At 43.1% G+C, this 20,736-nt stretch overlaps 3 protein-coding genes across 4 annotated transcripts; 2 read left to right on the forward strand and 1 right to left on the reverse strand.

Annotated features, from left to right (window-relative positions):
• Window positions 1–750: 750 nt before the first annotated feature.
• Window positions 751–3,809, forward strand: LOC100843508 (RHOMBOID-like protein 10, chloroplastic). 2 transcript variants are annotated; one of them, XR_732599.3, is made up of 9 exons: window positions 751–1,112; window positions 1,337–1,593; window positions 1,676–1,730; window positions 1,816–1,896; window positions 1,985–2,081; window positions 2,198–2,265; window positions 2,929–3,059; window positions 3,153–3,194; window positions 3,276–3,344. XR_732599.3 is itself a non-coding variant. In XM_003578174.4 (9 exons), exons 1-9 carry the CDS (start codon window positions 918–920, stop codon window positions 3,417–3,419), a joined length of 1,038 nt encoding a protein of 345 aa, XP_003578222.1. In that variant the 5' UTR covers window positions 811–917; the 3' UTR covers window positions 3,420–3,809. The 2 variants fall into 2 exon arrangements, 1 of the variants encoding a protein (XP_003578222.1); XM_003578174.4 differs by having other exon boundaries at window positions 811–1,112; window positions 2,961–3,059; window positions 3,276–3,809.
• Window positions 3,810–4,702: 893 nt separating this feature from the next.
• Window positions 4,703–9,632, reverse strand: LOC100843816 (formin-B). The gene is made up of 5 exons (XM_003578175.4): window positions 9,037–9,632; window positions 7,005–7,114; window positions 6,553–6,924; window positions 5,721–6,453; window positions 4,703–5,170 (listed from the first exon to the last, which is right to left on the reverse strand). Exons 1-5 carry the CDS (start codon window positions 9,263–9,265, stop codon window positions 5,154–5,156), a joined length of 1,461 nt encoding a protein of 486 aa, XP_003578223.1. The 5' UTR covers window positions 9,266–9,632; the 3' UTR covers window positions 4,703–5,153.
• Window positions 9,633–13,176: 3,544 nt separating this feature from the next.
• LOC100844121 (F-box protein At1g10780) lies at window positions 13,177–15,014 on the forward strand. The gene is made up of 3 exons (XM_003578176.4): window positions 13,177–14,014; window positions 14,113–14,393; window positions 14,488–15,014. The coding sequence occupies exons 1-3, from the start codon at window positions 13,276–13,278 to the stop codon at window positions 14,722–14,724; spliced, it is 1,257 nt and encodes a 418-aa protein (XP_003578224.2). The 5' UTR covers window positions 13,177–13,275; the 3' UTR covers window positions 14,725–15,014.
• The last annotated feature ends 5,722 nt before the right edge of the window (window positions 15,015–20,736 follow it).

Below are 20,736 nucleotides of genomic sequence, written 5' to 3' on the forward strand. Positions count from 1 at the left end.
TTTATTGTTTTTTTAAAACCTAAATTGTGATTGTCAGGAAATAAATACAGGAGGGGTGGGGTGGGGCTGTGTTCGGATACCCTTCTTGCTACTACGCAACAAGGAGCCCTTTTAATTTTTTTTCCTTGCAATCCCATTTAAGGGTTTTGAAAAATCATGAAAACAAATACATGTGCAGATGAGCGTATGTCTGTGTTTGTAATCCTCCGTCTACTACGTACCTCTGTCTAGGTTTATAACACCATGTCTAAAATATTTTTATATAATTTTGATCAACTAAATATATATTATATTGCACAAAGAATCACTCATTAGATTTGTATTCAAAATATTTGTTTAATAATATTTTTTTGGTCATATACTCACTCCGTTTCTAAATACTTGTTGTTGTTTTAGTGTTGAATTTACTCGTCGGTGATCTAGGAATAATACGGCTTTACAAAACCCGGACGAAGAGAGTATTTAGAAAAAACCGCGACAAGTAATATGGATCAGAGGGAGCATTGATTTGAGTTACACACAAAAAATATGCATACATTTACTATTATGGCATATATATATATATATATATATTGCACAAATGAGATGAAAATCTAACCAAGCATGCGGTGGTGTTATCCTAACGCTACTAGCTAGCTCATCCTAACGACTACGATGTTTAAAGATTGTCTTAACAAACCAGATATCCTCGGGCACTACTTCCTTTGCTCATCAGAGAGACGAAAATCATAGATGAAAGATGATTTAATTCCTTTCTGATGTCGATCCAGGCGTGGATACCTTAGCAGACCCGAGAACAAAATTAGCCCATATGGCCCATCTTAGTAGACGCCCCCTTCCCAAGCAAAGCGAAAGGAAAGAAACCTCTCAAATCGAAAGGCCTTAACGGGGTCCACGACGCAGGCGGTGGTGCTCCCATGGCGTCCTGGCTGCTGCTCCCCTCTTTTCCATGGCCTCCACCACCCCCCCCCGGCTCCTCCTCTGGCCGCGGCGGCGGGGGAGGCGGCGGTGACGGCGAAGATTGGAAGCCGAACGTCGTCGCAGCCGTCGCCGGCGTCCAACTCGGCCGTGCCCTCCGCCGTCGCCTCGCCGGCCTCCTCCTCCGCTCGCCGGTACTGTCTCTAGCTTCGCCTTCATTTCACTATTCTATTATCCACTGGCGACCTATAGACTGTAGTTACATGTTAGATAACGTTTGCTTCTTATGACTAGTGACATCCTTAGTCGTACAGTTGTTATCATGATAAAGTCGTTTGAGCTCTTTCACTCCATCACGTTAGAAATTAGCTTAAGAATTCGATGCATAACTTAATCTGAAAAATTATGCAATCCGTAGGAGGTGCGACATGTTGATGTCTTGCCCAGAATAGGCGAAATTTGGTTTGGAGGATCACACCCAATTGAGACAAACCAGGTTTTTGGGTCGCTGGGGAATGTGTTCTCTGCATCGTTTGTTTGCAGTTCTGCTCTGTTCGGTGGGAACAGATCAAACGGGAGATACATCGGTAATGGAAATTTGCAACCTAGCCGGCCTCGTGGAATCAATTCGAAGAAGAGGCTGTGGACCAATGTTCTTCTTGCAGTTAATATCCTGTAAGTCCATGCTCAATTTAAGTTGCGTGATTCCCTCCTAGTATTGTGGATTAACAAGTTTTTTTTTCTGCGTTCACCAAAGGGCTTATATCGCTCAGGTAGCAACACAAGGAAAGCTTCTTATGTGGGGAGCAAAGGTGGGTGTGTGTTCAAATTCCCAGTTCAGCTATATCCTGTTTAGTTTTTGTCTGATATGACACCAACAATGATTTACCATGAAAGGTCAACAGCCTGATTGATAGAGGGGAATTCTGGCGTTTGGCTACATCGTCTCTTCTTCATGGAAATCTTACCCATCTTGCTGTATGAGTTCTTGTTTCAATGAGGTTTAGAATTATACTCTACAAAATAACTATTGCTAACTTTCCTTCCTATCATTGTAAGGATGCAGTTCAATTGTTTTTCTTTGAATTCGATCGGACCGACGGTGGAACTTGTTACTGGTCCTAGAAGATTTCTTGCTGTCTATTTCACTTCTGCGCTGGCAGGTGTTTGTTAATCCCTGTTGTCTGTTTTCGACAATCCATGTGTGCGGTGACCCTTTTCTGGGTCTCATGTTGATTCTTGGTTCATAATCGATTCTTCATTCTTGGAATCGTAACAGGTTCACTAATGAGTTACTGTTGTTGCCAATCACCTTCTGTTGGTGCATCAGGGGCCATTTTCGGATTGGTATGTCACTACTATGTCTAGTTTAGTTCATTGCTAAATACATTTACGGAAATATTTTATTGTGGTGATGCCAAAACCTTCGTTCTTAACCCTAAGGCCTTCTTTGGATGAGTGTTTTTCTAGTGTTTTCAGAGTTTTATCCTTCTCAAATTCAAAAACACTAGAAATCCCAAATGAGCTGTTTGGTAGGAAGAGATTATGCCTAATAAATTTCTCTCACAAAACAACTCATTCTTGTATCAATTAAAAACACTTCTCATACTGGTGTTTTTGAGGTGGAAGGTTTTTTGAGAGTATTGGGTGAACACCTAACCCCCTCAAATACCCAATACACTTGTGACTAAAAATACACTAGTGCCAATCAAGGCCAAAAGTGTGGCATAATTCACTAGCAACATGAAGTTAAGAAATGTCACTGATAAATCAAAATATTGATATTCTGTTGTAATATGTTTAGATGGTTTCAAGATTAAACCATCAATTCTTTCTATTCCAAGACCTCAAAGCTCAAAATTTTGATATGACCCAGTACATTAGTATATCTCTTGATTGCCCATCTTGACTGAACTAGCCTTTAATGTAATTTCCTTTTATCTGTTGTACTTCTGCATTTTAAAAGTTCCCTACTACCACCGTTTTTTTTACTGACCTGAAGAGCCATAGGTGTATACCATTTTTTTTCTTACACTTATCAGGTTGGTTCCTATGCTGTTTATACATGGAGGCACAAGAAGCTTTTGGGACGTGGAAAGGAAAGTTTAGAGCATATCGCACGTGTGGTTATCTTAAATATGGTATTGATTTATATGTCCACTTACTCTCTTTTTTCTGTCTTTGTTTTTGCTATTTTCTTTATTCCATCTGCAAATGTTATGTCTGTTTGATAGGGTATGGGTCTCCTTTCAAGGGGCATTGACAACTGGGGTCATGTAAGTCTCCTTATCTTCAACATAATTCATTCTGTGACTCCATGAAATTTGTTGCTCACTAGTTCACTTGAATAATGACAGTTAGGAGGCTTGCTTGGGGGAGTGGCTACGGCATGGTTTATTGGCCCAGATTGGCAATATCAGTACGTAGCAAAAGATGGAAGAGTGGTGTTCAAAGACAGGGCGCCTATTCACAGGCTAATAAACAGTACAAGATCACGGTAGCAGCACGCATGTAAACATGCTCCGGTTTTGCTGTGTATAAATACCTGAGAATGCGGGAGAGAAAAAAAGGATAGTAAAAGGGAAGATTGGCACCATTTACCAAGCAGAGGGATTGGCTGCAAACCGTGGCTGATACCTAGCTTGGCAAAATAAACCATTAACCTCATATAACTGCTGCCTCTGAGTTGGATCACTTGCAAGTGTTAAAACTGCAAGCAGATTATGGTCAGCCGATGTGTACTCTGATACTCAACAGTCACTGACGATTGCGTTTAACATGTTTATTGGGCATTACTACTGCCTGATTGATGTGCATTTGTGTAAATGAACTCATGATTGATATGGGCCGGACTAAGTTTCTTCTCTGATTACTGATGATTATTGTTTTCATTTGTGTAAATGAACTCATGATTGATATGGGCCGGACTAAACATGAAGAACGAGAAGCATGCAGCACAGAACTTGTCATTAGTTTCTCAAAGTACAGGGAAGAAAAAATTGCTACCGTGGGAGTAGGGAAAAACGTGTAACAAATTTTCTATCTTCACATCATATTACTCGTAGTCCTCAATCTGACTCTTATTAAGGTATCCATTATGTCATTAGTTTATAAAAGTATTACATGATTTTTGTTGCAATTTTTTTAAAATTCATATATGTATAGAGAATTGAAGTTCCTTTGATTTTCCTTTCCTGAGTTCCAAACGGTTCCTTACGAACTTTTCCTGTGATTTCTAATCCTATGTTTTACACATGCATTCCTTTCATTTTCTTGAGTTTTTTCTATTCCTATGGTTTTTGTTCCTGTGTTCCAAACGGAGCTAAAGGAAGTCAATTAAATGGGATTCTGCTTGCATCCCTACAGTAAGCAAAAAAATATCCTGCTTGGATAGTTGTATTTTAGTAAGAAGGCTGATATGTAGTTCAACATTAGAGGGAAGTTAATACCACCGCCTTCCACACAAAAATACAGCACTTAAACTGTTCAGACGAAAAATAAACATCCAGAAATAGTTTAGGCCTTCAGGATATGTTTGGTCAGATGTCAATGTTTTCTATGTTTATTACCCGCAAAAAAAAATGTTTTCTATGTTTGTACCTCGGAAATTTTTCCAGAACATTTGGTAAAACCTGACATCTATCTAGAAAAATTGTAGTGCAGACATTTAGGTTTCATTGGTTTAAACCTGAATGAATCCCATGAAAGCCAAGCCAAATTCCGATGTCACCAAAAGAATTGGCTAGACGAACTGTACCTCTCAATGGCTCGAAACCAAACAACCTTCGTGAACAAATTTCGGTAGTTGGCCGAGCTTTGCTACATTATGAGCTAAAAGAACCTCTCAGCGTGCACACACAGTCACACACACGACAAGAAATGCCACAGCAAAGATGTGTCGTATTACATTATGCTCAATATGTTACAGGTACGGGTAGTAACACATTCTCCTCTACCATAAGCCCCAACCCTTTGGTCAGACCTTACAATTTGGTAAAAGGCGTAGGGCAGCCACCTTCGTGACACAAAGCCCAGTAAATCAGCATAATATAGACCTATATCTACAGTTATCTTCCGCCTCACATGCTCCAGGTTTCACCATACAGTTAAAAGTTACTGATAAACAAAACCTGCCTTTGCTATATGAAGTTCAAAGCAGCAAAATCGAAACCATAGTAACCTTGTTGCATTCTGGATGACGCACGACAAACATTTGAAGCAATCCAAGCATCAGTTCAGGAATGGAGGAGAGCTGCAAGTTTAGACCCAAATGAGATATATTTTGCTCGTAAACTGCACAACGGTAGTGGACCCAAAAGCAAAGTGAAGCGGAACAGATGTAAACGAAGCACAGTTCAATTGGTAGAACTTGTGGGTTTTGCGAAGTCAAATTCAATTAGTACAATAACATGTTATTAACAGGAAACATAGTGATATTAAATGACAACTCGACCTTATTGCATATTATATTATTAATCCATAGGTCAGTGGTGTACCAGTAGCATGGTTAAAAAGAAGCCACTCAATGCACCACAAGAAAAAATTGGTTAATTCAAAATAATACTTTGAGTGCATATCTATCTCATTATGACCATTTAAGAAAAGAACCCCAATAGTTTATATACTATCCTGATACAAATAACAAATAATGTGGTAGATTCATTTAGGTATCTCAATTCAGTAAGTCAATTGCTACAACGATCTTAAACACTTCAAACCAACTATATCCAAATAATAATCATTAATAAGGGCTATAACCCCAAGTACATGCTACATAGATAAAGCAGCCAGATATGACTTACAGTATGGAGATGGAGCGATTGGTGGAGACTTGGTTGTTCTGCTACTTCGTTTCTTCTGTGGAGGCATTGGGTGTCGAAAATTAGGGACTGAGGGTGCACGTATTGGCATCATTTGATAAGTTGGTCCAGGGGCCACATTTGGTACATTATTGGGAGATGGCAAGGGACGGGGAGGATCTACATGACCAGGAATGGGTGGAAATGCTGGAGGAATGTGTGGTTCATGAACTGGAGGGGGTGGAATGGCAGATGGAGGCGGCTTAGGGTCTCTACCAAAGCATGGTGGTTTTACCATTGAACTGCCAGCTGGAGGAAAGCGGTTACAATGTGAACATCCAAAGCAAGGGTGTCTATTTGCTGAAGGGGGCGAAGCGCGAGGAGGGAGACTTGAAGTTGGTGATGCAGGGTAGGGGACGCCCCCAGATGGCGACAAAGATGGTGGTAAACTTGCTGAAGGTGATGGAGACGAGGACGGAGATGGTGAGGGAGACGGAGTAGGAGATAAATCAGAGATCGAGTGTTGTAGGTATGATGACAGCTGAACTCCTTTTACTTTACCAAATACAGAGTGATTAAGTCCAAGGTTCCCTGAATCGGGTTCTTTGATTAGCTGGGCTAGTTGCTTCAATCTATATGGTAAGAGAATGCTACTCCCGTCTAACACCGATGCCTCAATAGTTGCTGGGGCTTCAACTGAAGAACCAATCTCATTCCTGAACTGCAAATATATTCTCTGCACATATATGGTAGACAGTGAGCTTAAAAATGGAAATTGGTGCCATTGAATTATCTAAGTACGGTATCTCTAGAGGGGCAGTTAAATAAGTAATACCTCGTCAGATCTCAAGTTCAATCCAAGTTTCAACTGATCTTTTAGCTCCATAAGATTACCCAAGATCTGATAAATGGAGTTGTTCAGCACAAAGTTGAAGAGTGGGTCTGTGCTTGCCCATATAGAACCAGATTGCACAGGAACAACAGTAATTCCTCCAGGGAATCTCAACAGCTCGATGGAAGATGGATGCCCAAAAAGTGATGGTGTCAAGGTTAGATTCAGCTGCTGCAACATCATCTCTATTAAGGATGATCTCAGTACACTAAGGGCCGGCAAACTTATTGGAGCATCTTTTGGATAAGGAAGAACGCCAAAAACCACACGCGTAGAGTACTTAGAAGCTAAAGAGTGCAACGAAACAATGGAAACCTGAATAAAAACATACTTCGGTTAACCAAATGGTCAAGGCAGGAGAATAGAAGAGTAAAGAAATAACAAAAATCTGGCACCTTGCTATTAGGTACACCAATCTCTTCAAATATATCGCGCCCTATTCTATCCATGTGGGCAGCGAGGAATGGCACTGGCTTTTCCAACGTGAAACCAACCTGGATTTCAGCTGAACCAAAGAAAACATATCCTTTATCAATACACTCAATCCAACATTAGTCAATTACATAATTCTATAGTGTAGAAAGTACAAATGAAATTCAGCACAAAAACAAATGGCGAATAAAGAGGGAGCACTGTGGTTCAGTTCTGTTGAGCTTTGACACAGTTAAGTAGAATATAAATAAACAACCAAGTGGCAAGATAGGATTATTGGTTTATTAATCCACGAGTAATGATAACTGGTTTCAGGGATAGATAACAAGCAGTCAACGAAGAATCGCCGAGGCACTTATGCACACAGGGAAGCATCTAGGGGTATAAGAGGATGTAAAGCCAATAATGACATATGTGAAAAATTGGATCCCTAGTTAGCCAAGTCATCAATACCAGTAAGACGGGAAGGCGCAGAACAAAGAATAGCTCTTTATTAGCAAGCAAAGTTGATCTCAGTGGGAAACAGAAAATGTAAATAGTAGGAACAAGTGATGTAAACTACAATGTACAATTCCTATCTATCAGTCAGTCAAAGTACCATGAAAAGATTAGATTGCCCCGCAAACATACAAAACACTTTGATTAAGGAGCTTAGATTCTCCTAAATTCCCTATAATTTAGGGTCCTGGTAAATGCTAGCAGAGTTGCAGAAGCAATGTGAGTTTGCTCCAGGGGAGCTTGACCTTCTTAAATCTTGATTGACACATATGATGAGTTTGAGAATGTGAGGTTGCTCGGGCCATTTCAAATAGGTCCCAAGTATACAAACCATTAAATATTTACAATATGAACATAGAACAAGGACCATCTTTTAGGCTCACCGACATGCTTATTTGGAACTTATCTATCTTCATGGCATAGAACATATCAAATTTACCTCCCATCCTTCAATGAACAAGTTTTACACGGATAACGGGATAAGTATGGCAAACCTTGAATGCTAGGTTAAATGTAGTGACAGGTGATTCATTGCCTAAACATATACTCCCTCCGTCCCATATTAAGTGACGAAATATTACATGTATCTAGACGCTTCTTGGGTATAGATACATCCATATTTGAGCATATTTGAGTCACTTAATTTGGGACGGAGGGCGTATCATATATCTCCAGACAATGACCACTTCATAATAAAATTTGATAAAAACTTCTTGAACCATAAGTAACAAACAACTAACACGAACATGTAAGTGACATGTATGGCAGACCTACATCGGTTAGCAGTTTACACTTTACACATCAAAGATCAAGTATCAATCAAATAATACATTTAATAACATGAGCATCTATACAGAGTACAGACAGTGCTGAAGTAAAGTAAATAAATACTAGCAGTGTAATCCATGATTCCTTTTACCATGACAAGAAACAGTACTATCACGCATCTAAGTCTGACAGAAACTAGCCAAGAATTCTACATGCTGTTAGAAAATCATACAGTTACAGGTTGTATACAGAAGAAGAAAGATGTGAAAGAAAGTATCTCAAAGATTCTAACGAGACATGTTCAGGAACAAATTTTGTGTTGCATCAATCACAAACTTGCCTTTTACAGTTTACTCTCCAACCGCAGGTCCCCAGGTCATAACAGAGATTTCGTACCAAATGTAACCTAAACGATCTAAGTAAGGTTCTCATTTGAATCCAAAAGAGGTAATCATCCACCAATCACAGACAGTAAATAATCCAAATCATCAAACTACAAAGCTGAGTAATTAAAATTGTGCAAATCCTGGATCCAGGTAGAAGCAATCGAAGTGCGCAACACAGAGCCGAGATCAAGAGTCAGCAGACGCCCCATCTCGTCGATCCGCCTCCAGAGTCCTCAGTGGACCCAAGCGAACGCACAGTAGCCCAGCTATCGCAACTAAATCGGCTCATCCCCAAACCCTGGGAGCAGGGGGAAACTTTAACCGCTGGAAACTGAGAGCTCACCGGCAAGCACGTCGGGGTCGTCGGAGAGATACCCCCCGGGGCGGGAGGGCACGAGGAGGAACAGCGCCGAGACGAGGACCCCCGCAGCGAGCATGAGCACGAAAACGCACCGGAACGAGACGGACCGGCCGATCGCGCCGGCCACTCCCCGCCACCCTCCTCCTCCTCCGCCGCCGGCGATCGCGAGGCCTCCCGCGCCGCCGAGCTCGACATCGACGGGCTTTCCCATTCCGAGCGCATCTGACTCCGCTCGGCCCGAGATCCCCAGCTCCACACCGCTGCCGTACGCGCCGAAACCACCCGCTTCCCCGTGAGGCAGCCGGCGGCGCGGGGAGGACTCACGGCCCGCTTCTAACTCCGGCCGGTGAGACTGTCGGTTAAGTAGGGTTTTTTTTTCCTCCTCTCTTCGCCTCTTGGCTTTATCCTCTTGTTTTTTGCTTGAGGTCCGTGCCAAGTATGCGGGGGATTTTGAACTGGGAGTATTCTAGCTTCGATTGTGCTCAATCCATCCATGTGCAACTTTTGCGAGTATATACATTTGGTTTGGGCATCGGGCGTCAGTGACACCTCCCTTTCGAACCACCTGCGACTGCGAGGCGAAGAAGCCTCACTGTGCTTTCCAGACCAACCGCGCATGTGAGGACATGTGGCGAGCTAGCTCACTTGTCATTCTTTTTTCGGGGTTTGTTTTTTGAATCACAGGTCACTAATTTGTCGATACACTTGGGCTGTTGAAGTGTTGAGCGCTTGGTTTTCATTTTCTAGACGATTTTGCTTTTCTGTTGGGTTTTTTATGCAGGGTCCGTGTCAGGTGGCCTAGATTATAGTTTGGCTGGTCCAATCAGTTGGTTCGAATGTGATGCGTTGGTTCACGAGAAAATTCCTACTTCCTCTTCTTGTTCGCTTTGCTGTGACTATGCCGCGTCCCAACGCACAATAGTGTGTTTTTTTTTACCACAGCACACAAAATAGTTTGTAGAGTTAAATACCCTCGCTCATGGACATATCCTTAAGGGCCCGTTTGGTCGCTGCTCTGGTCAACATGCCTGACAAAATAAGATGCCACTCGGAATTGATAATCTGAGCCTTACCAGGCAGCAAAAAAGATTTGATGTTTTGTTAAAAGTTAGAACCTTTGTGTCTGAGGAAATACGTAAAGTGAATATTACACATTCAAGATTGACAAACGCAAACCAGTGGAATACATTTTGCTCGACCCCTTTCTCTTTTCCAAATCCGTTTCAATTCCACGATTCACGTCATAAAATTCTTTGAAATTACCCCCATCTCATCTCGTTCTCTCTGTAAAAATAACAAGTACAACACTCCAATTGAAGCCGTGTACAGCATACGGGAACCAACCACAAACACACAAGATCAATCATGCAGACAAGAATGAAGAAATTGCAAAATTCCAATCGACTACGGTTGTATGGCACTGCTCCAATTGCAATCAGCTGTTGCGGTCCAAGAGGGAGGCGACGCATGCATCAATAGCAAGCAACGGAAGGGCTGTGCGTTGTAGTGACCGTCATGCTCGGAGGTGGCGGCCGCACGGCCTCGTTTTCGTTTGCAACGTCGGACATGGTGTCCATTTTGTTCTTTTGGTCTCCTGAGATGCGGATTACGGCGGTGGCCAGCAACAGAGGCTTAGGCACGCTTACTTGAAAGAAAAGCCAGGCTCAAGCTCTCGTTTTCGGTGGCTTGAGCCGGGGAGTTTTCTAGGCAACCAATTAACAACTCATAGGCAGTTCTCAGAGAGGCTTCCAGCACATTTAGTTTTGACCTAAGCCATAGTACCTCGCTATGTCTCTACCCTCTAAGCAATGAATTTCCACGACGGTTGAACAATACTCCATAGTTTAAGAACCTGAGGAGTTGCCATTAATTTCAGGCACGTAGTGAGGTGCTCTGTGCATGCCGTTAATTCCGATTCCAAGGCATCTCTAGTGATATGGGCACTGGTTGTGTCAGATCCGATCAATCCACACCATCCACACATGCATCCAACGCTCCACATCCTCCCAATGATTATATTGAACCGACAAGTTTTTCCTCCCTCCCTCCCATAAGTGCACCCTAATCCCTTCGAAATTCTCTCCCTTCCCGTTAGATGAAAATAAGATAACACCTTAAATCATGGTAATCAGTAAATTAGTGATCCATATGAATCAACCGGTCTAGGAGAACTGGGCAATACATTAGCAACATATACCATCAATTTGTTTTGTGGGATTCTTTATTTTCACACGACCAATAATGTCATGAGAGTTTTTAATCGATTTGAGATATGTATTAGTGTTTTTTTTATTGAGAGAAGCTTGTTATGGGAGCCTTCTTGTCTGGAGCGTTTATTGATAGATATAGAGTTTTTTTTTGCGGGAACCAACTATTTTTCATCAAAAGGAGCATAGAAGACGGAGACGAGTTTTTTTGGAGGACCTGATTTCGTTCATTAAAAGGAGCTCGCCACGATTGTTTTTTTTCCTGCTCGGCAATGGTCAGTACATACCATACGGATGCTAGGAACAACACATAGCGAGAGTTTTGTTGTCCAAGGATGAGCTTTTGATCCTATATTCCGTGGGAGCTAAATTGTATATAGATAACGAGAGCTTAATTTTTTTTCTCAAGTGGAAGAACATACCATAGACAATGAGGAATATATGTTATCATCTAATTTTGGGTTCAATAATTTTCTAAAGATAGGTGCAATTTGAATAGTGCAACATATTACATATGTCATATTTCAGTGAAGATGATTTCACCACCGCTTCTCTTGAGATCATGCTCATTCCTGCCAACCTTTTTGCATGCACAAAAGGAGATACTCTAGTTTCATCCAGACTTTGGGTATGCATAATGAGAAAACTGCCTACAGGTGAGAATTTTTCGGAAATCATAAGACAACAATTTTACAAGAGACCCGGCCTATACTCGCTTCGGTGACATCAACCTTGGGGAATTGCAGGATGGCTAGAGGAGCGTAAGAGTCTCTACGTATGTAGCTCACTATGATGTTTGGGCGAGTGACGTCATTATAATTTACGAATGTTCATCTAATAAGGTTATGATGTATGAAGTCATACACGTCGTATGACCATCAAAACCGTGACCACATTACTCTTCAAGGGAAAATCAAGAACTTCTCTAGTATAGTTGTATCAAAGCAAATCTTAGATTTAAAAGTGGTGTGTGATAGCGTGAATGACGGGGCACATGTGTTGGCGGAAAATTCCATGTTCCTAGTGTAGCGGGCAAAACAGCCTCCAATTTGATGACTGATATATACATATCCGGACCATAAATCTACACCTTCCTTACTGAAGTACAATTAGACACAACCGAACTATTGTCCATATAACCCAAAAAATACTGGAGTACAACTAGACACAACTCAATTCATAACTATTGTGGATATATCCAAATCTAAAATCTACCATTTTCCTTTTTGACCAGAATCATAAGGCTACTCATAGTGTGAGTAACTAGAGTGGTAACATGAGTGCCAACTAGACATTTTTGTGATGTGGCATAGTAATAAATGAAGAAAAAAAGTGATGTGGTAACTAGATTTGTTACCATAATATCATACAAATCAAGACAAGATGAGTTTACAACCTAATAAATGACTGAATATATGACACCACATAAAAGTTATTACCCAGTATGAAAATAATAACTTAAACTACTAACGTAAATATGTTACTCATACTACTCTAACTTACTTCACAGTATGACCAGCCTAAATCTAACAGAGCGTTAGTTACTGGAGTACAACTTTTTTTTGTAGAGGTACTGGAGTACAACTGTACACAACCCAACCCATGAAACCAGACAGCTGGTCAAGCCCAGAGCCCAGCCTCACGACGCGGCATCATAATGCCCATTAAACCCGACAGCTGGTCAAGCCCACGGCCCAGCCTCACTACGCTCCATCATAATGCCTGCCGCGTCTAAATTTGCTCACGCCGCCGCCAACCCTAGAAACAGCGCTCAAACCCCTCGCCCCCGCGTTTCAAAACCTATTGAATCCGAGCGGACGGTCCACGAAAATTTCAAAACCCCCACGAGCGGGGCTCCTCCCGCACTGTCTCGCCCCCACTTTCCCCCCGTTTTAAATTTCAAAGCCCCCCGAGCCCCGAATCCCCCTTCTCCTCTTCCCCACCCACCCCAACCCACGCGCCCCCATTTCTCCTCCATCTGCATCTCGTGCGGCGCTGACAATTCATCGCTCGCATGGAGTGCGACGGCATGAACTCCGTCCCCGAGGGCGTCCTGCAGCACATCCTGTCGACGCTCAACAACGCCCGCGACGTGGCGGCGTGTGCCTGCGTCTGCCGCAGCTGGCGGGATTGCGTCCCCTTCCTCCAGGCGCTCTTCTTCTCGCGGAACGCCTTCGACGCGTCCGCTGTGGGCGCGGATGAGGCCATCGGCCGGATGGTGGCCGCTGCCACGCGGCTCAGGGAGCTGACCATCTACTGCCGCTTCTCCATCGGTAGCCTCCCCGCCTGGCTCGCCACGCGGAGCGACTCGCTTCGGGTGCTCGAGTTGCGGATGGACGCGGCGGCCGACAAGCCGGCGGACGGCGGCCTTGGTTGTATCCCCCTGGCGACGGGCCTAGAGGAGCTGAGGCTCTGGGGCGTCTCGCTGATGACCGCGCCGGCATGGGGGCGGCTGGAGCGACTCCGCGTGCTGGAGATCGTTGGCTCGTCGCTGCAGGATAGCGCGGTCACGGACGCCCTCGCCGCGTGCCCCTACCTCACCGACCTATCGTTGCTTGGCTGCGACTGCTCTGGCGAGGTATCCATCGAGCTATCCCTGCTCCAGCGCTGCCGGCTCGATTTCCTTGCCGGCGGCAACTGCTCGCTCTCGCTCTCCGCGCCCCGCGTTGAGTCCCTAGAAGTCCAGGGTTTCTCCTGGATCACACTGCAGGGTGGCCACAGCCTCCGTCGTCTCTCGATCGCCAAGAGCATGGGTGTGCACCGTATTTTGTTTTCTTCGTTAACCAAATTGTCATAGTACTCTTCCTCATTTTCAGATGAATCTGTGTTATGTTGTGATGTAATGACGCAGGGAGGGTGTATAAGGTGTCCACTGGGAAGCTCCCAGATCTGGAATACCTTTCTATGCGTGGCGTCCAGTGGAGCTGGGCTGCCATCAGCTCGGTGCTGCAGTGTGCGAGCGAGGTGAAGCACCTGGTTATGAAAATTGAGTTCAGCGGTGACTTTGATGTGCTCCAGCCGTTCCCAGAGGTTGATTTGGTCGAGTTCTTCAACTGCCACACCAAGCTCCGCAAGTTTGAGATTCATGGTGCTATGTTTGCTGCACTATGCCAGAAAAATAGCCTGAAAAACGTGAGTGACATGTCATGTCTTTTGCTGTATTGCGTACCAAAGATTAGTACTGGCATATGTGTCCATGGCTAATTCCTATGATTTCCCATTGCAGTTGGATTCAAGATTCTACATCCCTTCCTTGGAAGAAGTTTTGATCACTGTCAGGTCGCCTCTCAATGCTGAACAGAAGCTGAACACTCTTGAATCCCTTATGAAGTACAGTGTCAAGCTGCGGTCAATGGTCATCAGAATCTCCCAGATGAAGAATTGCCATGATGTTGCTGATGATTTCTTTGAGGAGATATGTAAGTTCAAGCACATAAACTACAAGAAAGTGCGTATTGAGTAACGGGAGATGCTGTGATTCATTCTTCAATTTAATTTGATAAAGGACATCATTCTTTTTACCATATTCCCTGATTCCAATTGTTGTCATTATTGGCGGATGCCTGTTTACCCCTCCTGAATAATTTATCAAGTAATGTTGTTTACTTGATGTTCATTTAGTCGGTAGTTTGATGACTTGAGCTTGTTGACAAATTTTGATTGGGTTGCATACCCTGATTTAAATTATTGTCATTGTTGATGGATGATGCCTGTTTCAGTGGTCTTGAGTAATTTATGATGTTATAATGTTTACTTGATGTTTGTCTGGTTGATAGTTTAGTGACCAGAGCCTGTTGCTTGAACTATTTTGATCGCTGATGTACTTGGAAATTATCTAAACCCTCTTTGTTGCCCCAGTGAACATTTTGTGTATCAGCGTATGAACATTTTTATACATAAATACCAATGTGGTCTAAAGATGCATTAGCTTGATACTTATTGCCATTATTTATTGCTTCAAATCCATTGAGTTAGACTATTGATGTCTTTTAGTTTCTGTGGTGTTTAAATTGGACCGATTAGTTATCTGCAATTGTAGTACAGTACATTTCTTCCGTAAGAGTTATCCCTAGTCCCCTCTGAGTATGCTCTTGGCAGGTATCTCCTTGGAGTACCAAAACATAGTAATATCTACATGTTCTACTCAGGGATTACAAATCTATGTTAGGAAATATAATAGCTCCATGTTCGGTTCTAGGTTTTTAAGAGTTAATTACTGGCTGTAACTGCTCGGATACCGCCAAAAAGATACGACTTCAATTTTGATTTTGAATCCCCTCTTGAACGCTTAACCTCCCAAACTCCAACTATTATTTTGAATACCTACTTTCAGCATACCGAAGATTCTGAAAACTTAACCATCCAGTTGTCCTTTCCCTGCCTACCATTGTCTTCAGATCATGGGCAATCTCTCCACTCAAGCCAATTTGGAAATGCTCATACAGAAATGATGATGTCCCCCTGAATTTTATCTGTCTACAACCATTTTATGTTACCGAAAAATTCGTACAAGTGTAGCATCCAAAATCTCTCTCTTCATGATAGTATATGGTCCATAATTAAGAAAAGTTAGCACATCCATTTCCCCATCTTCTTTGCAATATAGCAGCTACAGATGAAGAAACTTCATGATATCCCCTCTTGGGTCCTCTTGTAGAACTAAAGAGTTTTGATATTGAGTACCAAGCTGCATTGTTAACTCTTTTGTTTTTGAAAAGGAGGACATACCAAGCTGCAGCGCTAACTATCAGATCAGAAATAAAAAACACTGATCTATTGGCTCTAGCTGCAATTGTGTAAACCAGGTATATGTCTGGAACTATTTCTTGTACATATCATTAGCTATTCAGTATGTGCTTTATGGCTAGTTTTGGATATTTCTTTTCCGAAAAGGAGGCAAGGTGCTGGTTAGAGCTACAGCTTCACTGTATTGGGGAAAAAAAAATTACCCCTGCACTTCTGTTGAGGGTCTAGCCCTCTGCTCGATCTTTAGTTTCACCTTCGTAGTAGCGAACAACACAGTCATTGAGTTTCTGAGTCGGCCTGTTATGTTGTACGATCTGCAATAGCGAGTAATGGGGAAGCGTCAAGAATTCTCCAATGCAAATGATCATTCCAATGCCGGGTGAAATCAAACTATGTATAGAATTCAGATGAACTATGCATGCCCACTTCATCACCTACATACCTTGGTTACTGACTCTAAGTTCTTGATCAGCTCTTTCGATATGTGTTTTACCTGGTAGGCACAAACAGTCAGTAACTTACAGTCGATCTTTAGTGGCTTTGTTTCTGTGCCTTGTCTTGTCTGCCTGACGAGGTAAAGATCGACCGTCAGTTACTCAGTTGTTTAATTACGACACGGTGCGTGTTTACTTTGTTTAGTTGTACGTCAGTGGCCTTCTTGACAGTATTATCCTTGCAATTGGAAAGTCACGGTGTTGACATTTCGTTGCAAGCCCACTGCATGGAAGAACATTGCTCTGATTAAAGCTTAAAGATTCATTCATGTTTGTACAATCGACCTCGGTTGAAGTTCCAACAAATTACTTCGTATGTATTCTAGGAAAAAAACAAATTACTCGTGTATCATCCATCTTGAAAAAAAAAGTGTCATTTTTTTAGATCGATAGGAGGCCATTTTCAACATGAAACCAGGCACACGGATACAAGGCCTAAGAACAGCAAAGGAAAATTAAACAACGGCACTCAAGGTGTCCAACAGTTTTGGCAGCAGTCTAGCACTTGTTGGAATCTGATCCAAATTCCCAGGGGCCGAAAGTTCCGGCCGAACTTCCGGCCGTTCCAGGCGTCGGAAGTTCCGGCCCAACTTCCGGCCGAACCTTCGGTCGCTCTTTGTTATTTTTCGGGAAATTGCGGAACTTGTCGCGGAACTTCCGGATATTCAAGAATATGCGGAACTTTTGGCTTCCAACCGGAACTTCCGGTTTGTCCGTTACGGATCTGACTTGCCCTAATGCTCCTGCTATATATACCCCTTGTATGCTGCTGTTTTGGCAGAGTTCGCACGAGTTGAGTTCGTGAAATCTCTCTGGCGTTGTAAACACTCTCATATAGTGAAGTTTCGCTGGCTGGCGCCCGTGGTTTTTTCCTCTCGTTGTTTGAGAGGGTTTTCCACGTTAAATCTGTGTGTCCTTGTGCTGTGATTTCTTCTTCGTTTTTCGTTCTTGCTTGTCGCGTTCATAACAAGTGGTATCAGAGCCCCAGGTTCCGCCTAGGGTTTGCGACATGTCTACCTTGAAGTTCGATCTGCCGCAGCTGGACTACACCACACGTTTCTCGTTGTGGTAAGTGAAGATGCGGGCGATTCTCGCCCAAACTTCAGATCTGGATGAAGCGCTTGATTCCTTCGGCAAGAAGGATGAAAAGGAGTGGACTGCCGAAGAGAAACGCAAAGATTGTAAGGCTTTGTCATTGATTCAACTTCATCTATCCAATAATATTTTGCAGGAAGTGTTGGAGGAGAAATCCGCAGCAGCCCTGTGGCTGAAACTAGAATCGATCTGCATGTCTAAAGATCTAACCAGTAAGATGCATGTAAAGATGAAGTTGTTCACCCAAAAGCTGCAAGAAGGTGGATCGGTAATATCTCATATAACTGTTTTTCGAGAGATAGTTTCTGACTTGTAAGCTTTGGAGGTTAAGTATGATAATGAGGATTTAGCCATCTTAATCTTATGCTCATTGCCTAGTTGCTATACAAATTTCAGCGATTCAATTCTTTATAGCCATGACTCTCTAACCCTTAATGAGGTTTCATAAGCACTTAGACAGAAAGAAAAGATGAAGTCTATGGTGCAGACCGATGGGTCGTCGTCAAAGGCAGAAACTCTGCAGGTTCGTGGCAAGACCGAGCAGAGGAACAACAACTATGGCAACCGAGATAAGAGCCGGGACGGAAAAGCTCGTTCAAAGTCCCGTGGAAAAGATAAGTTCTGTAGGTCTTGTAAGAAAAATAATCATGTCATTGAAGATTGTTATAAACTGCAGAATGGAGAAAAGGAACGGTACCTACAAAACGAAAGATAAGTCCGATGGTACTGGTAAGGCCGCTGTCGTTTCCACCGACAGCTCTGAGGGTGAATGCCTCGTTGTTCTTGCTGCTTGTATTTCCCATGATGATGAATGGATTCTTAATACATCATGTTCCTTTCATATTTGTTGTAACAAGGATTAGTTCCGTTCTTATGAGTCTGTGCAGACCGGAGATTTTGTGCGTGTGGGCAATGGCAATCCTTGTCATATTGTTGGCGTTGGGTCCGTTCAGATCAAGACCCATGATGGCATGACACGCACGTTGAAAGAGGTGAAGCACATACCAAGCATGACAAGAAATTTGATCTCGCTGAGTACCATGGACTGTGACGAGTACAAGTACGCCGGTGGGCATAGACTTTTGAAGGTATCTAGAGGTTCTCTTATTCAGATGATAGGTGATATGAATTCTGCCAAATTATATGTTCTTAGAGGTAGCACTTTGCCTGGTTTTGCTGCTGCCGTTACACCTAATGATTCTGATGATTGTGCAAAAACGAATCTGTGGCATATGCGTCTTGGGCATATGAGTGAACATGGGATGGCAGAGTTGGTCAAGAGAGAGCTCATCGATGGCTGCAACTTGAGTAAGCTTGAGTTTTGTGAGTACTGCGTTTATGGTAAGCACAAGAGGGTTAAATTCGTTTCTTCCATTCATACCACCAAAGGCATATTAGATTATGTGCATGCTGATGTTTGGGGACCCTCCGTAAGACTTCTATTGGTGGTGCTAATTACATGCTTACCATTATTGATGATTACTCAAGAAAAGTTTGGTCTTATTTTCTAAAACACAAATATGATGTTTTTGGTGCGTTCAAGAAGTGAAGAGTTATGGTAGAAAAGCAAACTGAAAGGAAGGTGAAAATTTTGCGTACTCATAATGGTGGTGAATTTATTTCTGATGAGTTTGAGGAGTTTTGCAGCAACGATAGTGTTGTTAGGCACTACACGGTTGCCCGTACTCCACAGCAAAATGGCGTGGCTGAGCGCATGAACAGAACCATCATATCTAGGTTCCGTTGCATGCTGTCCAATGCAGGTTTGGGCAGACGTTTTTGGGCTGAGGCAGTTTCCACCGCATGCTACCTCATAAACAGGTCACCTTCTATTCCACTTGACAAGAAAACTCACATTGAGGTATGATCTAGTAAACCTGCTGATTATTTACGGTTGAGAGTTTTCGGTTGCACCACTCATGCTCACGTTGATAATGGAAAGCTAGAGCCTAGAGCTATTAAGTGCATTTTTTTTTGCTATGGTTCTGGAGTTAAAGCTTTCAGGTTGTGGAATCCTGAAACTAAAAAGATTTTGCTGAGCAGGAATGTTGTCTTTAATGAAAAAGTTATGTATCATGATACTTTGTCCACTGATGCCTCTCGCATTGAAGAGGAGAGACTTAAAATGCAGGTGGAGTACGTTGATGAAATTGTTGACAACAATGATACTCAGGTTGATCATGGTAATGAAGATGGGAACAATGATGACAATAATGATGATATTGTTGCACCCTCATCACCTGTTTTGCGGCAACACACACGGTCTATTGCAGCTGACCGTTCAAAGAGGAATAAAAGTCCTCGCCCACGTTTGATTGAAGAGTGTGATCTTGTTTATTATGTTTTGAGTTGTGAAGAACAGGTGGAGCATGATAGTGAACCGGCCACATATAATGAAGCACAACTTCAAAGGCGCCGGGGCCGGAAGTTCCGGCCGAATTTCCGACCATTCCAGGCGCCGGAAGTTCCGGCCCAACTTCCGGCCGAACCTCCGGTCGCTCTCTGTTACTTTTCGGGAAATTGCGGAACTTCTGGATATTCATGAATATGCGGAACTTCCGGCCGAACCTCCGGTCGCTCTCTGTTACTTTTCGGGAAATTGCGGAACTTCTGGATATTCATGAATATGCGGAACTTCCGGCCTCCAACCGGAACTTCCGTTTTGTCCGTTACGGATCTGACTTATCCTAATGCTTCTGCTATATATACTCTTTGTATGCCGCCGTTTTGGCGGAGTTCGCACGAGTTGAGTTCGTGAAATCTCACTGACGTTGTAAACACTCTCATATAGTGAAGTTTCGCTGGCCGGCGCCCGTGGTTTTTCCCTCTCATTGTTTGAGAGGGTTTTCCACGTTAAATTCGTGTGTCCTTGTGCTATGATTTTTTTTTCGTTCTTACTTGTCGCGTTCGTAACAGCGCTCGCATCAGTGGCACACATATTTCAACTTGTCTCGCAGCGCCAGATTCGGCAGAACAGAGGCCGGGCTGGCATGAGGGAGCTTCAGCTGAGACGGCTCTCAAACTGGGAGCAAAACGGGAGTTCGATGCGTGGCGTGCAGGCTGAGAACTCAAACTGGGTAGGCATGTATATATGCAGTGTAGTGCAGGTCCGCCGGCGCTGAATATTCTCCCGTCGCAGG

This window comes from Brachypodium distachyon, chromosome 4 (genome assembly GCF_000005505.3).
Source record: "Brachypodium distachyon strain Bd21 chromosome 4, Brachypodium_distachyon_v3.0, whole genome shotgun sequence".
In the NCBI taxonomy this organism is placed as follows: domain Eukaryota; kingdom Viridiplantae; phylum Streptophyta; class Magnoliopsida; order Poales; family Poaceae; genus Brachypodium; species Brachypodium distachyon.

What these genes read in the sequence shown, in the direction of transcription:
- LOC100843508 (XM_003578174.4), top strand. Translation starts at nt 918, where the DNA reads ATGGCGTCCTGGCTGCTGCTCCCCTCTTTTCCATGGCCTCCACCACCC. An exon ending in GCCTCCTCCTCCGCTCGCCG is followed by an intron (nt 1,113 to 1,336) that starts GTACTGTCTCTA and finishes TGCAATCCGTAG; the next exon opens with GAGGTGCGACATGTTGATGT. An exon ending in TTCTTATGTGGGGAGCAAAG is followed by an intron (nt 1,731 to 1,815) that starts GTGGGTGTGTGT and finishes TTACCATGAAAG; the next exon opens with GTCAACAGCCTGATTGATAG.
- LOC100843816 (XM_003578175.4), bottom strand. Translation starts at nt 9,265, where the DNA reads ATGGGAAAGCCCGTCGATGTCGAGCTCGGCGGCGCGGGAGGCCTCGCG. An exon ending in CGACCCCGACGTGCTTGCCG is followed by an intron (nt 7,115 to 9,036) that starts GTGAGCTCTCAG and finishes TCTTTGGTTCAG; the next exon opens with CTGAAATCCAGGTTGGTTTC. An exon ending in TTGGTGTACCTAATAGCAAG is followed by an intron (nt 6,925 to 7,004) that starts GTGCCAGATTTT and finishes GTTTTTATTCAG; the next exon opens with GTTTCCATTGTTTCGTTGCA.
- LOC100844121 (XM_003578176.4), top strand. Translation starts at nt 13,276, where the DNA reads ATGGAGTGCGACGGCATGAACTCCGTCCCCGAGGGCGTCCTGCAGCAC. An exon ending in CTCGATCGCCAAGAGCATGG is followed by an intron (nt 14,015 to 14,112) that starts GTGTGCACCGTA and finishes GTAATGACGCAG; the next exon opens with GGAGGGTGTATAAGGTGTCC. An exon ending in AGAAAAATAGCCTGAAAAAC is followed by an intron (nt 14,394 to 14,487) that starts GTGAGTGACATG and finishes TTCCCATTGCAG; the next exon opens with TTGGATTCAAGATTCTACAT.